At 48.4% G+C, this 15,325-nt stretch overlaps 1 protein-coding gene across 1 annotated transcript in view; it reads left to right on the forward strand.

Annotated features, from left to right (window-relative positions):
• afg2a (AAA ATPase AFG2A) overlaps positions 1-15,325 on the forward strand; it is a 100,368-nt gene that overhangs the window by 975 nt on the left and 84,068 nt on the right. Inside the window, exons 2-10 of the mRNA XM_076048210.1 lie at positions 88-212; positions 339-496; positions 1,068-1,126; positions 1,282-1,929; positions 2,055-2,184; positions 2,274-2,330; positions 2,516-2,639; positions 4,241-4,342; positions 4,789-4,942. Of these exons, the coding sequence (XP_075904325.1) occupies positions 88-212; positions 339-496; positions 1,068-1,126; positions 1,282-1,929; positions 2,055-2,184; positions 2,274-2,330; positions 2,516-2,639; positions 4,241-4,342; positions 4,789-4,942 (1,557 nt within the window). The remainder of the gene's footprint in view (positions 1-87; positions 213-338; positions 497-1,067; positions 1,127-1,281; positions 1,930-2,054; positions 2,185-2,273; positions 2,331-2,515; positions 2,640-4,240; positions 4,343-4,788; positions 4,943-15,325) is intronic.

Below are 15,325 nucleotides of genomic sequence, written 5' to 3' on the forward strand. Positions count from 1 at the left end.
TCCTATTTTTTTTCCATTCTTGAAACTTTTATTCAGTAAAATCTACATTCAATCTTGCTCATCTTTTTTTCTGTATTTTCTTCGCAGCGGATGACAAGACACCTAAAAGTTGCAGGTCAACTTTGGCCCAGCTGAGTCTTAATTCAATGAAGTTGGCCGGTGTTTGCATCGGGAGACCTGTCCTGTTCACGAGTCCAGCAGGACAACAGGAGGTGAGTTTTTTTTCCCCCTTTTACCTCATATTGTCGTTTATTATCTCAGTGAAATATGTTGGATATAAGTCTTGCACTTTTGCAGGTTGCCTGACCTTCTGCGTGATGTGTGTCATTTTTGCCCAGGTCTGTTTGGGGTGGCCAGTCGCCTCTTATCCTGGAGGGAGAGTTGGCCTGCAGAAATGTGCTCAGAAGAACCTCAGAGTGAAGCCTGGGGACAAAGTTACGGTCCACCCACTGACTGGCCCGGTGCTCCGGGCCGAGCAGGTTGTCCTCTCCATCAGGTAACAGGTTTCTAGTTCACAAGATAAAATAATTTCGGATAAACTGAGATGGTGATTATCTATGTGTTATGTTGTGTTTTTTTGGGAGGGGGCGTTGGTTTGTTTTTGGTTCAAGTAGTAAGTAATAGATTTAATACAGTGTTTTTGATGAAAATAACTTAATATTTTTTATAATCAACAGTAACTATTTGAAGTATATAGAATAACAACTTCAATGTGTAATTTGGTTGAAATTGCTTAGGAATTGTGATGAAGTTGAGACAAATCCCCATCAGATGTTTCAGAGACGTAGCTTCTCTCTGTTGGGCTTCTTTGTGTAATGCCTCCATCTTGTGGCTAAATTGTGCAACTACGCCAACCATTCCAAACTCTGTCTTTCCTCAGATTTTGAAATTCAGCGTAATCTTTTTGGATTAAATGAAGTTTTAAATACACAAGTGCATTGTAAGAGCTTTCTCTCCATCTATCTACCTGTCCAGAAAGTGTTGTATTGCACGTTATACTTATGTATGGTGATTGCTTGCATTATGCAAAGTGTAATGCCTTGATTATTATTTCCTGTAATTTTCAGGCCAAGAGATGACACGCTGGAGACAGAGGAGTTCACAAACTTCTTTCTGAGATCATTGGGTAAAGTAACTTCAGTATTTAGAGTGTGTCTTTAAAGTGGAAATTAGAATCAGAACAGAATTCTGGATGGAAAAACAGTCTAATGAGTGACCCAGCATCCACACATACAAATTGAGCATAACTCGCCACTGTTGTCTCCTCTGTCCTTTGTCCAGTGGGGAACATCGTTTTGCCTGGAAACGCCGTCTCCCTGACATACTTTGGCCGCACGTGCAGCCTCAGTGTGGAGGCCATCACAGGGGAGGACGGCGTCACCCTCCACAGACCTCCGCCTCCCCCAGGACTGACCTCTGACCCGGCCGATGCCTCAGTGCTGGACTCCGTGCTCGACTCCACGCCAGCCGACCTCTCCTTGCAGCTCAGCCTGCTCACCGTCGACGACACCAACGCAGAGGAGTCACCGGGCAAGCCCGGGGGGCCTGCGGCCAGCACCCCCTGCCGTCCCAGCAACCCCCCCTGCCTCTCCTCTCCCGCCGCTTCCTCCTACAGCTCCCAGAATCCTCCTGCTGACGAGTCGGCGGAAGGCGCTCTCACCCTGGAGAGCTCCATCAGCTCAGAGCGAGCCGTGATGAGTCCCACGGCACCCCCTGGTGGCGCACAGAGTACTGACACGTTCTACTGCCTCTCCTGCTCCACCAAAGTCCGTTTCAAAGAGCAGCCGCAGCAGCGAGAGGAGCCCGATGGAGAAAGCAGGGGGTCAAAGGTCATGTACAGCACAATCGGCGGCCTGAGCAGCCAGCTGGATGTCATCAGAGAGACCATCGAGCTTCCTCTGAAACACCCCGAGCTGTTCTCCAACTACGGTGGGTCGGACGGCCCGACGTGAATGCACTTTTAATGCGCGTACAGGCAGTAACTGCACTTCCAGGTGGTTTCATTATGATTAAGTGATTCTTATAAAACCATGACATGATCGTTTTTCCTGCAGGCATCCCACCGCCAAGAGGAGTCCTCCTCTACGGCCCCCCCGGCACCGGCAAGACCATGATAGGTCGAGCCATAGCCAATGAGGTCGGAGCACATATGACGGTGATCAACGGTCCAGAGATCATGAGCAAGTATGCTATGAAATCGATCCGCCTTACTTCCTGGGGGAGGAACTCGCCCATTAGATGAAAGTGTTCTGCTGTTTGCATCTCGGTCGCAGGTTTTACGGCGAGACAGAAGCCAGACTCAGGCAGATCTTCACCGAAGCCTCGCAGAGGTAAACCGCTCAGCTGCAGGCCGCAGAAATGTAACGTGTGCAATAAATAGATTTCAGAAATGATGACCGAGTTGTACTGACACACTTTTGATTTTAACACGGCCCCCTTTTCAGATGAATAAATCCCTAAAGTCTCAGATCTGTGTTGTGGGGGTGTTTGTGACTCTCTTGCTCTTCGTGAACAGACAACCTGCCATCATCTTCATTGACGAGCTCGACGCCCTGTGTCCAAAGAGAGAAGGAGCTCAGAACGAGGTGGAGAAGCGGGTGGTGGCTTCCCTCCTCACTCTGATGGACGGGATCGGCTCAGTGAGTGACGCTTCACATCAACGTACCTCTGTCCAAGCCTTATTATTCACACCTTTTTGTTATTTTCTATACTAGTGGGTGTGTTTTAAAGTTGCTCCAATTATAGTTTCTGCTGCTGGAATTCTTATGTGTTGCCACTATCTTTTGCAAAACAGAGATTCAGCTTCAGAATTATTTATTTATTTATTTACTTATTTATTTGTTTTTTTAAAACACGAAAGTTTATCCTCCTTCGATAGCCATTGCCTTTAGCTGATCAATTATAATGAAATTAGAAATGACCTTGGTGACCTCACAGCTTTGAGGGTCCACTCAACATTCACCACTGATGACTTTCACAGAATTTATCTCGACTTTTGAGGTGCTTCATCCCCTCCGACCCTCCCTGTTGATCTCCGGTCCCTGCTGTGTCAACGGCAGAGCAGCATGTCCACGTCATACCAATGTATTTAAGGCCTATTCGCCATAAAGAATCCAAAAGTTCACATTTCTCCAGTTTAATAAACTGCCGTATCGCTTCATAAAGAGTCACATCGCCGTTCTCTGTCAAAGTCGTAAACACTGCGACGACAGAACCTCGGCCCTGGCACCGTGAGGCCAGCAGCTGCGAGTCCTCTCCGCCCTCCACCCAGCCCACGCCCGTCCCACGCACGTGTCGCGAGCGCCAGCAGCTCTCGACTCGGCGGCGTTTGAGCCGACCGATGAAACGCTCGCTCGGCCCGGCGGCTCCCTGGAAAAATGCGGAAAACCATCCCCCCGCGCTGGAGCCGCTTCAGACGCCGTATCTCCCGAGTGCCCGGCGCTGCCTGATGAGAAAAAAAGGGGCCGTTCCGCCGACTCGCTCCCGATGGGAAACAGATCAACGGAAGGTTTCCTTCCACTTGCCAGTCACACGTCGGCTTATCAGCGAAGTACATCTCCATGTGCGCGGGCAACACGAGAGAGAGCGGACGCGCCGGCTTCCTGAACGCTTTCCACGCCAGTCGATCCCGGGGTCGGCGGCGCTGATTGGTCCTTGGAACGCGGGAGAAGGCGCTTCCTGCTCTTGGAATTTTGCTGTTCCATCATTTATTTGTGTTTAAATTCCGCCTGCGGTATTAGAAGGTGGAAAAAAAAAAAGAGAGAGGCATCTCTCATCTTGCAGGCGGACCACCGAGAAATGGGCCCGACACAAGTTTAGCATCTGACTTTCTTTTTTTCTTCTTCTCTGAAACTCCGGTCAGGAAGAAAAAAAAAAGAAAAACCATGAAGATTGAGTTACATGTGCATGGTTTTGAAGTTAAATTTAAGGCTGAACTTGCCGGAGAGTTGATGCTGAGGACTCAAAGCAACAATTTGCATGTAATTCCCAGTTCACCTCCCAGCCGGCGCAGCCAACTCGGCTGCGGTTCCTCGGAACATACCAGTTCCTATCAGACATCTGTTGTTTCTACCCCCTCTGTCGCTGCTCTTGGAGCCGGGTGGCTGCCAAAGCCGAGGTTCAATAATGTTCAATAAAGTCACCGTGAGCCCCCCCCCCCTCTCTCCTCCCTCCTCTGAAAAATACCACAGACGCTGGAACATTGCAAAACAACTTCTTACGGTTATCTTTTCTTTCCCAGGAGGGTCATTCTGGGCAGCTGCTGGTGCTGGGGGCCACTAACCGGCCGCACGCTCTGGACCCGGCCCTGCGTCGCCCGGGCCGCTTCGACAAAGAGCTGGAGGTTTGTTCCGCAGAGCCCGGCCCGACTCACTAACTCCTCCGGGGAGAATATTAAAGAGAGAATATTATCCCGTTGTATGCACATTTTCAGATCGTTGTCGGCTCCAGCGGTGCAGCCGCGCACGATAAGTCAGTCAGCCTAAAAAGGACACGGTGCATTTAGCCCTCTGTTGACAGCCACCAGCTAAAAACAATGCTCTGGTGAACCTTTCACATGTTTGGAAAGGGACAAAAGAAAGACAGTCTGAGTAGATGGAGCCAACACGTGGGGCGTGGAGATGCTGTCAGTAACCCTGGCAGTGCCCTTTATGACATCACAAAGGGTTGCATTTTACATTTTTTTGTATTTTTTTTAAGGTTCAAGGTTTTTCAAGCTTGCTTCAGCCTGCTCGAGATTCTAATTTGACTTATTTTAACCCCCCCCCGATCACTTCTTGTTGCTTGCAGGTGGGGGTTCCTGGTGCCGCTGAGCGCGCCGACATCTTGCAGAAGCAGCTGAGTTCTGTGCCGTGCAGCGCCACCGCCGACGAGCTGACGCGGGTTGCCGACGGCGCTCACGGATACGTCGGAGCCGATCTGGCCGCCGTGTGCAAGGAAGCAGGCAAGTGGTCGTGAAAGAACTGCAAGCGGCAGCCGGTTCCTCTTCAAATCAAGCAAAATGCGTCTCTTTCAAAAAGCAACCGCAGGGCCCACACAGTGCAGGAAGGTCTCACTCGTGCTATTAAACCCGATCCGACCTATTTGACTTAACCAGAACATTACAGTTCCACTGGATCCATCAACCGTAGCTCATGCTTGGCTTTGTCAGCAAAGTAGAGAACAACAACTCCACACAAATAACGTCCTCTGTACCCCTTAAAAAATGCCCCCGGGGAACTGAAAGTCGTGATTTTGTTCTCAGCGGCGTCCCGCTGTAGTCCTGCAGCTGGGCGCAAAATGTTGTTTACTTTTGTTGTCCAGCTCCGGCTTATTTCCTCTCCTGGGCTGCGCGCCAACTCGTGTCGGCACATGTGGGCTGTTTTAATTGTAAGCAAAGCTGAAGCAGGTGTAAATGCACAGATCAGATATGGGCCACTTTTTTAAAAAGCAGATGGAAGCCAGCAGACACCCACAAAAAAACAGGTTACGGGCAACAAATCTGGCTGCTTCTCGCTGAAAACTTTGCTGAATTTACGGTTTCAGTTTTTTGGAACCCACAGCCCATGAAAGGAAATCGTTTGAGGATGGACATTGGAAGTAAACAACATTTGAATATTGGATGCAGACTGCAAGAAAAAACAAAAACAAAGCGAAAGCAACAAAACAAAAACATTTTAGGGGTGTGCGGAATATAACTTGTGCACAAAAGCGAAATTGTCATCTGCTATTTCTATTGTCCTGGGAACTGCTTTGAGTGGAACTCCGACCGAGGAAATTGGAACGCCGAATAATGTTGGGTCGCGCGAAGGCAACGTCAACGTGTTGATCCTTGATTCTGCACGGCTTGGAAGCAGTAGAGGGAAAACAACTCGACTTCTGCTCGTCCAATGTGGTGAATGCAGCTGCGTTTTCACTCCCCCCTTAGAATTGCGCAAAACTTAAATATCACAATAAAACACTTCGACAAACCTCTCAAACCTCGCTAGAAGCTTTAGCCGCTCTCACGAGGCGGTTTTTCAGACGTGTCCATAACAGAGGTGGATCGCATTTACACGTCAGCGAAACCTGGCGTGCGGGGTCACGTGACCAGTTCACTTCAAGTGAAAGTGGCTCGTTGTGTTTGGATGGTGGAGGAGCTACTCGTTGCTACCCACTGAAGGGTTTTCATGCATATAAGAATACACATCGAGTGAAGGGTCTTGCTCCTAGTTAGCTGCCGTCTTGCACCGTCATTTTTTCTTTAAGGCAGCCCAGCAGCCAACGGGCTGCGTGCGTCCACGAGGATCGACGCGCAACATGTTTTTCTTCAGCCGGGCAAATCAGTCAGATGGTGGCAGCTCATAAGTGATACATAAATATTATGGGTGTTGTGGAAGTGGCCTTAACGAGGCTTAACTGCATCGCTGAAAACATGACAGACCGAATGAAACGCCTCCATTCAGATGCACTCAGTCTGGATTGTCTTCGCACTTCTCCGCCGGCTTTAGGAAACCCAAACAAAGACATGGTAGGTGGCAGCCGGCCCAGAAATGCCCCGGCGTCGGCTCTGCCCGCACGGGCTCGGCCTCCGAGTCGAGAGCGACACTTTGTTTTTCAGCCCTAAGTTAATTTGAGCCCCGGCTCTGTTCGTAACACTCAGCCCAAACCCCAGCGCTTTGTGACTCGCTCCTTCCCCAAATTAAGTTTTAAACAACTGTCTGCGATGTTTTCCCTCGCGCCGCCTGACATGCACCAACGCAGAGGGCCCCGGCGTCCCTTTGATACTCGCCAAAGAGGAAGTTGGGAGTTTGTGTGTGGTGTTCAGATCCCGGCGAGAGAAACCGCCGAAACCGCCGCTTGTTGTGAAATTCCTGCAGCCCCCCACGCCTGATGCCACAAACCCATCCACCTCACATCCTGAGGACTCTTGGCTTGTATACAGCGTGTGTGTGTGTGTGTGTGTGTGTGTGTGTGTGCGTGCGTGCGCGCGTGCGTGTGTGTGCAGAGTGTGCACCAAAGCCGGCATAAATGTATGCGTGCGCGCACGCTGGCTTGTCTGTGTGTGACCCTGCGTGCCTTCCTGGGTGGTCCGGGGCGCCCGGGGTACGTGGCGTATTGCATTTCCAGCCGGAGGAGGGAGGCTGAGGCTGAGGCTGCCGTGCGGAAGCTCGCCAGCGGAGGAGTCTGATTTACTGCCTGCAGAAGACCAGCCGTGACTGGCAGTGTTTTTGTGAAAAAAAAGAAAAAGAAAAAGCAACCCCCCCCCCCCCCCCCCCTCACCCCCCCGACGACTTCCTCATCCCCGAAATCTCCAAACCTAAACCAGTCGTCAAACAGAGTCGGCCGCGGCTGCGCCTGACGCAAAGCCGACAAGTTGTGAATCTGTTTAGTGCATCTCTCCGCCGCCCACTCAGCGTTGAAGCAGAGTTCAACACCGACTGAGGTAGTAGGTCACAAAAAAAAGGCCTGCAAGCAGCTGACTTGCACGTGGACTTTAGTTGAAGCGCGTGTTAGCGTAGCCATCGGCTATCGGTTTAAACGCTTCATTTTTTTTTTAATGCCGAGCTTGCAGGGCTTTGTTCAGAATTTTGGACACAGGACCCCTGTGTGCTGTTTATCAGTGGGGACATTTTCAGCAAATTCTATCCAGTTTTATCTGGTTTAGCCGAGTTCGCCGGTGCTAGGCTAGCGCAAGTTAGCAGTTTCTGCTATCGTGTCTATAAAAGCAATCTTATCCACTGCCACGTAGCGCGCCAAAATGGCACGTTATGTTTGGACGGTGGAGGAGACGGAATATTGTTCACAAGTAATCAAAGAGAAAAACATAACAACCATTCTTGACAGAAAACGAACCTCAACACAAAAGTAATTCTCGTAAAAAAAAAAAAGAAAAACGGCTTATGCGCTTCGCACCATTCAATGGAAACTCCGGCACATCGCAATGGCACTTTGTCAAAGTTTTTGAAATATCTCTTTAATTTTGCGAAAAAACTGTCATGGAGACGCAGCTGATGACGTGCAGCTGCTCTGATCCATGACTTGTTTTAGCTGAAGCTTTTTTGTTTTAATTGGTTGGATGACTTGCAGCTGTTATGGGATTTTTTTTAAAGATGTTTTTAAGGTCGGGTGAAAGTGCCCTTTACCAGAGGTTGGCAAGGTGGATGAGCAAGATCTCGTAGTTGCGTTCCATCTCACCCAGCTGCTGTTGTACGCTTTCTAGCAAACTTGACTCAAGCAATCTTGGCCGTGTGAAAAAAAAAAAAGAGATTGAAAAAGAGAGATGTCTCTGATGGATTTATGGGCGACGGGGGCAAAACTTCATCGAGGCCCCATAGCAACACCAGTCGCTTCGATCTGCACAAACACCGCATACACACATTTCTGCGCACAACCTGATATCTGTTTTTTCCTTTCTTTGCTCTCGCCGAAAGGGAACAAAAGCCTAAAGAGGCAAGAAAAACACGTCGAGGAGGAACTGCAGTTGTTTCCTTCTGCTGCTCAGGTAACAATGAGCTAGCCGGGGGAACGTTCGCTCTCCGACGCGCCGCTTCCTGAAAAATAAAAATCAGCTTGCGCAATATTTCGGGACGACTGCGGGGTCATGCATGAAAAGAAAAAAAAAAAAAAAGAAACAAAAAAATCCCCACCTTGCACAGCTGTGGAGAAGCTCTCACGCATGGGTGTATGACTTCAGATGTGCGCACACGCACACACACACACACACACACACACACACACACACACACGCTGCAGGACCTTGGTGGTGGAGGCTCCACATCCTGTCTTTTATGACAAGACCAACGTCTCCGACAGACCAGACACTTTAATTCCTCATCTTTGAAAAAAGGCAGAGGGAAGGACGGCGCAGCCAAGTGGCCGTTTATTATGTGTTCTCTGCGCGCGTGCGCGTGTGTGTGTGTGTGTGTGTGTGTGTGTGTGTGTGTGTGTGTGTGTGTGTGTGTGTGTGTGTGTGTGAGAATGGATGGAAACGTTGATGTCATCGGGGAAGTGTTTGTTTGTCCAGGCCAGTCAAACACCGGCCCTCAGAAACAACTTCTTGATGGCAGATGTGTTTTATAATCAGCACTTAATTGCACTTCATCAGGGATCGGCCGGCGTGTCAGATGTAACGTAATGCCAGAGCGGAGCGCCGCTCCGGCCGGATCCTCTCGGAGAAGTCTGGTCTCGTCGGCGGCGCACATCAAATCCTCCCCCGAAAGCCTCTAATGAGAACGCAAACGATGAAAAATCCGGGGCTTTTCATTTCATCTCGACTGGCCGAGGGGTATTGCAGGTCCGTTGCTGCGATCCCTTAATGAAAGGCTCCGTTTCAAAAATACCAATTTGCTGCAGGCACTTTACTTTTTACATGTAGTTCCAGAACACTAATGGGAAACATACAAGGGCAGCTATAAACTGCTCATGTCTGCTGCAGAGTCAGAGGTTGCTGCCCACTGACTGAATGATCCTAACTTTTTTTTTTTTTTTTTTTCCACCAGAAGATGTACAGATGTCGAGGTAGAAATTATATAGCGAAAAAAGAAAACCACACAAAAAAAATTAACATTACCCTGTAAATCTCCAGCAGACTTAAATAAATTCACTTCAGTAAAATGCTGGAAAGTTGTGTTTGTTTGATTAGATGAGTTTGGTGCAACTTTGGAGTCACAGACTCCACATATCCGCCTCAAATGGATGGTTATGATTATAGGATGGCCAGGGCATCCGAGAAGGTCCAAATGAAATTCCCCTCACAGTTTTCACCTGTTGGCATTGAGTTTGAGTTGACTTTTTCTGGGGGGGTGGTGGTTGATTAGCGCCTGATTGGCAACACCTGCTCATTAGACAGGTTGACTCGGGAGATGCTGCAGTGAGTGTTGTGTGGTCAGATTTGCAGCTTCTTTTCATGGTGCATCTCCATCCTAGTGCTACTATGCTCTTGGACAGGGTTCTGCAACCTGGTCTCAGCTCAGGCGTTGGCTCACCTGATTGGTTGAATGTTATTTAGCCATTCATATTTCTGGGGCCACTCGTTTTCCCTCTTCAAATAAGAACCGTGTTTATTTTTACAATATTTTCCATCATCCTTGGGCACTGCAGAGCCCCCCAGACATCCATCCCCCACCGTCCACCTCCTCATCCGCAGCCAGGAAACATCTGCTCCACATAATCTCACAATTTACGGTTTTGATGGTCTGGTTATGTTTTATAAAGACGTTTCTGCCGCTCGTATTTTAGTTGAGGTAAACTGGCAGAAATTAAAGGCCCATAATGTCCAAAATTCACTTTATGAATTACAAATCTGAAACCGTTCTAGAAACAAAGAATATTAAAGTAAATAAATGAAATTGTTATCATTTCCTGGACTAACTCCACCCGGTCCACCCTCCGAAGAGCCCTAAGTCAAATAAATACACAGTGAAGTCTAAAAAAAAGTCTAAAACAAACAATGATTTAATCAGAATTTAATCAGAAACATTTAAATTTAATCAGAAATTCTCTTCAGTCCCTGAATGTTGAGTGAAATTGGAAAGGATATTATCCGATGCCCCATACAAGTGAAATTCACTTATCAACGGGTGCAGCTTTCTGTTTTTCAAATCAGTGCAGTTGTGCTTGTTGTTACAGAGGTGAACTGTCATGACCCAAAACGAGGCCCTCTGGTGGCCTTAAGCTTTATTGCCTGAGGGGCAAAGAGCCAAGCCGGGTGTGTAGATGAGCTGAGATCCACTCAGGGTCACTAGATGGATATTTTACCACCACAGATGAATTTCTTTTTCTTTCAAGCCCCTGTTGGCATGTCACCCTGTTTGTGTTTGCGCCTGTGACTTTAACTTCCGGCTGAATCATCGGCCCGTCAGATTAAAAAAAAACAACAACAACAACAACAAAAACATGAAAAAAACTCGCCGCAGTCAAAGCACAGCAAATCTCCCACCGTCGCTGCACCCCTGAGCTCAGCCATCAGGGGGCCTCGTGTGCGGCGCAGACGTGGCCTCGGGTCGCCGCCCGACAGATTTACGCCGGCGTCAGGATGATTTCCAGCGGGGAAATATGCACGACCTCCGCCGCACGTACCTGATGTACGTCCTCGTCACGTCTTCCCGACTGCGCGGGCTTCAGGTTCAGACGTGTGTCAGCGCACACGCTGTTACCGGGCGGACTGGAGCCGAGCCGTCGTACGAGCCCCGGTGTTTTATTAGCTGCGAGCTGCGGAGCGGCCGAGACTCACAGCTGGAAGTCTGCTTCCCGTCAGCCGCTCAGAGGTGAGCAGACGGTTTGATGCGTGATAAAGCAGTCAGAAAACGTGCTGACCCGATGCGTATTTGTCCACGGGCCGTGGACGACGTTTTCATCGAGCAACAGCCCAAAGTATCCAATGAAAATAGAAACAAAAAAAATATATATATTGTGAAGCCCTACGAAACAAAACAAGAAAACAAAATATCTTTTGTCGCCCCCGTGTGGTCAGTGTGTCGGTTCTACATCCTGCCGCCTATCGCCCAGTTCAAAAATACCGACGTAAATATTCAATATTTCCCCCCCCCCAGTTAGTTGCTCTCATTTCAGGTATTTTTTCCCCTGCCTTCATCTATGTTTAGGTGTTTTTCTAACATGTTTAATTGTAGTCATTTTTAGTTTGAGGCCAGAAATAAGCCAAAACACAATCACATCCGCACAGAATCCGTCAAAAGACACAAACGCCGATGATGGCAGAGCTGCTATCCGGGTTATTTTTTTGCCTACTTTTAGGACAATTGGAGGAAGTGGAGATGCGTCATGCGTCGTTATTCATGCCAGGGCCTGAAAAACAGTAAATGGCAGACAAGTGCGTTTTTTTCAGAGCAAAAGCCCATTGTGTAAAGACTAAATAAGAAAGGGCCATGGCGAAGCTGCTGAAAATCTATTTTGTTGTTTTTTTGACAACAACAAAAACAACATTAAGCTTCTATTCACTGATCACAGCTCAGATCAACAGAACAATTCAGGTGTTCAAACGGATTTCAATCTGTCTTATCAGAAAATGACCAACTTTATTTTGGAAAAACAAAACCTTTTCCAAAATAAAGTCGGTCTTTATTTTGGAAAAGCTTGGCTTCTCAGTCAAGCCGCTCTTCGCAATGTGTCCGTGTGTTCTGGTGGAGCCTCGCAGACTCGGGGCGTCTCTCTGTCGTCCTGCTGCTGTTCAACTGAGCCTGGTGCTCGCACATGACTCACTTCCACAGTCTAAACAGAACAAAGCTTATTTTTGTGTGTATGTGTACGTGTGTGTGTGTGTGTGTGTGTATTTGGATTGTGCCACATCCGGACACACTGTTTACAAGCGTCTCCAAACAGGGGAAGCCCACTGCAACAAAAAGGCCCAGTAAAATAGATTATGTGGAATAATAAACACAGTGCTCGGTGCTCGTCGCCGGCTGGTGGTACCTACGTCTACGTCCGCTCGCCCTCTCGCTCTGCCGCCAGAGACCGGGACCGAGCCTCGAACGCTCAGTTTCGGGATTCTGCGACTTAAGCAGAAGCGCCTCAATCCCGTCAAAGCTGAAAATTCGTGAACTCCCGTGGACAGGGCTGGTTGGTTGGGAACAGAGGGGTTGGGGAGGGGGTCGGATTCACTGTTGAGAACAAGCTGAGGAGCGAAAAAGGCCCCGAACGCTCCCAAATGCCGGCCGGTGTTTACAACCGACAGCGTTGCCTTATAAAGCCTTATTCCCAACTTGTGTGTCCTTTTAAAGACACTCCAGGAATTTTCAGGACAGGTCACATAAATATCAGTCGGATCAGCATGTGAAGTTTATTTGAGGCCTCTGTTTATAAAATCCGGAAATGTGCTGCTTGTACTCCTTAACCCCGGCACTTATCTTTACCCGCTGACAGCTGTGTGCGTGCGTGCGTGCGTGCGTGTGTGTGTGTGTGCATGTGCATGTGTGTGCGCGTGTGTGCGCCTCTTGGGTAGCATTCGCTGTATGTGTGTGTCTGCACACGTTCTCTGCATGTTTGGAGTGTGTGCGAGCACGTGTATTTGTCTTTGTCATCTCTGTGTTTGTGTGTGTGTGTGTGTGTGTGTGTGTGTGTGTGTGTGTGTGCAGTTTAGGAGGACATATTATTGCGGTGTTTTAGCGCTGGGAACAGATGTTGGGTATTGTAAATACAGGTGCAAGGGCTGTTCCGGAAGCCCCGGAAGAGTAATGAAAACGTTCCCCGCGGTTTTTCTAATGGTGTAATGCGCAAAGTATTTTGCTTTTTTTTTTCTTTCTTTTTTTTTTTTGAGTACGAGGACGCCAGAGAGACGCGGCTCCGCCGTCCCAGTGTGACGACACCGAGTTTGGACTCTTTGACACACCTTCCCGGGTCGGGCGGGAGTTAATCCGCCGGCTCTGACAGCGAGGATTTAAATCTTTGAAGGCTTTTGTTGGATCTTCACCCCCGCACGCTCTGGGCTGTGGCGTCACGAAGGGACACTTAAGTCCCCGTAGTTTTGAGTGCGTTTTCAAACCTGCATCGTTCAAGTTTGTGTTTTCTCTGTGGCGTGAGGAGGGAACAAGGCCCGGACCTAAATATGGAGCCACGCCGCAGCTGCGCGTCTCCCTAATGCGGGAAATATTTGGTCGCATCTGTGAGGTCAGATTCCTCCGGATTTTTCCAGCTCGCGTCAAGCATTTTTACATATTGAGGCAACACGTACAGAATATTAAAACTATAAATCCAACGTTGTACTGAAAAGAAAATTTGATTAAACGGCCTGCAGTTCACTCTCCAGTTTCCATTCATTCCTGCTTTGAGGTAAAGCAGATTCGCTCAAGTTTGGACGGGACACAGCACAACATGTCCCCACTTTGCTTTTTGAGCAGAGAGGCGACTCATCAAATTACCTCCAACATCCAGCGAGTCGCAAGGTTGAACCAATCATTTTATATAAGATTTGAAATGCCCGTGAGCAGATTGGTGCAGATTGCTGGTAATCTCTGTCAAAATGATCTCAAAAGCAGCCCACAAACATAAATACATTGATAAATAAATAGATAAATCTTAACAACCATCATTAATAGATGATGTTTTTGGTCGCAGTGTGAAAGTTTTTAGCGATTCATTGACATTCTTTGTGGAAATTCAAATGTGAATCATTTGCACGGACATAAATGCTCACACAACTTCTCTGTTGTGGCCTCAGTGTCTGAACTTTCAGCGAAAAGTATTTGGTGGATGCTCCCTAATTGCTGTTCTTAATAAAACGCTACGACAGCACCGCCGAGCCCAAACACTCAGTCATCACAGAGCCCCGCCCCTCTGGCTCCCTCTGAATCTTGGCCGCTGATTATGATTTATGGATCTCTCAGATGTTTGTCGAAACCCGACGCTGGCCTCATTAAAAGCTGCCAGTGCGCTGAGGTTTGCCGTCTTCTCGCAGAGACACTTGTGGTGTCATCACATATTGGAAATATTCTTAGATTAGATAGATTCTTAGATAGATTCTTCCGCCAAAGCCAGTTTGGTGCGAGGGTCAGCGGTTGGTGACCCCGGAGGAGAAGGCCTTGATTAGTGTGGAAGGTTTGTTTTGGTCCCACATAATTAAAACCATCCCGGTTAAAAAACCCACAAATAAGCGGCCTCCTCCTCCTCCCCTCTCCCAGGCCAGCTTTCATTTGCAGTATTTCCGTCTCCTCCGAACTTGCTCTGGACCCTGGTGTGATGTTTTGCAAATGTGCATTCTTGTACATTTAAAGTACTCCCACCACCACCATCACCACCACCACCCCGAGTCCTTTTCTCCCAATTCCCCCTGGGTCGCTTGTGAATTCGAAATCACTCTGGAAAGAAGGAAGGAGCGCAAGAGAAGGAAGAAAAGAGTCCACATGAGGTTTAGATTAAATTTTGTTGTGTTGCCCCCCCCCCCGCTCCTCTTCCTCCTCCCTTCCCATCGGATGTTTTCATAACTCAACCAAATGTGCTCCAAGAGTCGGCCAAGAGCAGGCAGGAAGGAGAGAATCCCTAAAGCAAAACGCTAAAGTCAAGTCGTTGACTCGGGTTTCTGCTGCCCTCTGCGCATCCAGGCTGGAGGACGGAGCCGAGCAGCGTCTGAACTCTATTTCCCCTCTAATCGAAGCGCTCTGCTCTGCAAGACTTTTAAACATTCCTGCCGGCAGATTCAGTGGAGACACTTTCAGATATCATTAAATGTGTGACAGCTGTGTTTTTCCAGTCAGCAGGGTTCACATGCCGCTGTGGTGTTCACTGGACTGGCACGGAAAATCTTTTGCACGTGGAAAAACTATGTTGCAGTCGATTTTCTCGTTAAGGAAATTTCGAAATCTTTAATTTCATAAAGTTGTTTATGTGAACCTTCCCGTTTCAGCAAACTGTCCTG

The sequence above is a fragment of the Nelusetta ayraudi genome, unplaced genomic scaffold (genome assembly GCF_046127955.1).
Source record: "Nelusetta ayraudi isolate G7.1 ecotype Tasmania unplaced genomic scaffold, CSIRO-AGI_Nayr_v1 ptg000097l, whole genome shotgun sequence".
Classification (NCBI taxonomy): Eukaryota; Metazoa; Chordata; class Actinopteri; order Tetraodontiformes; family Monacanthidae; genus Nelusetta; species Nelusetta ayraudi.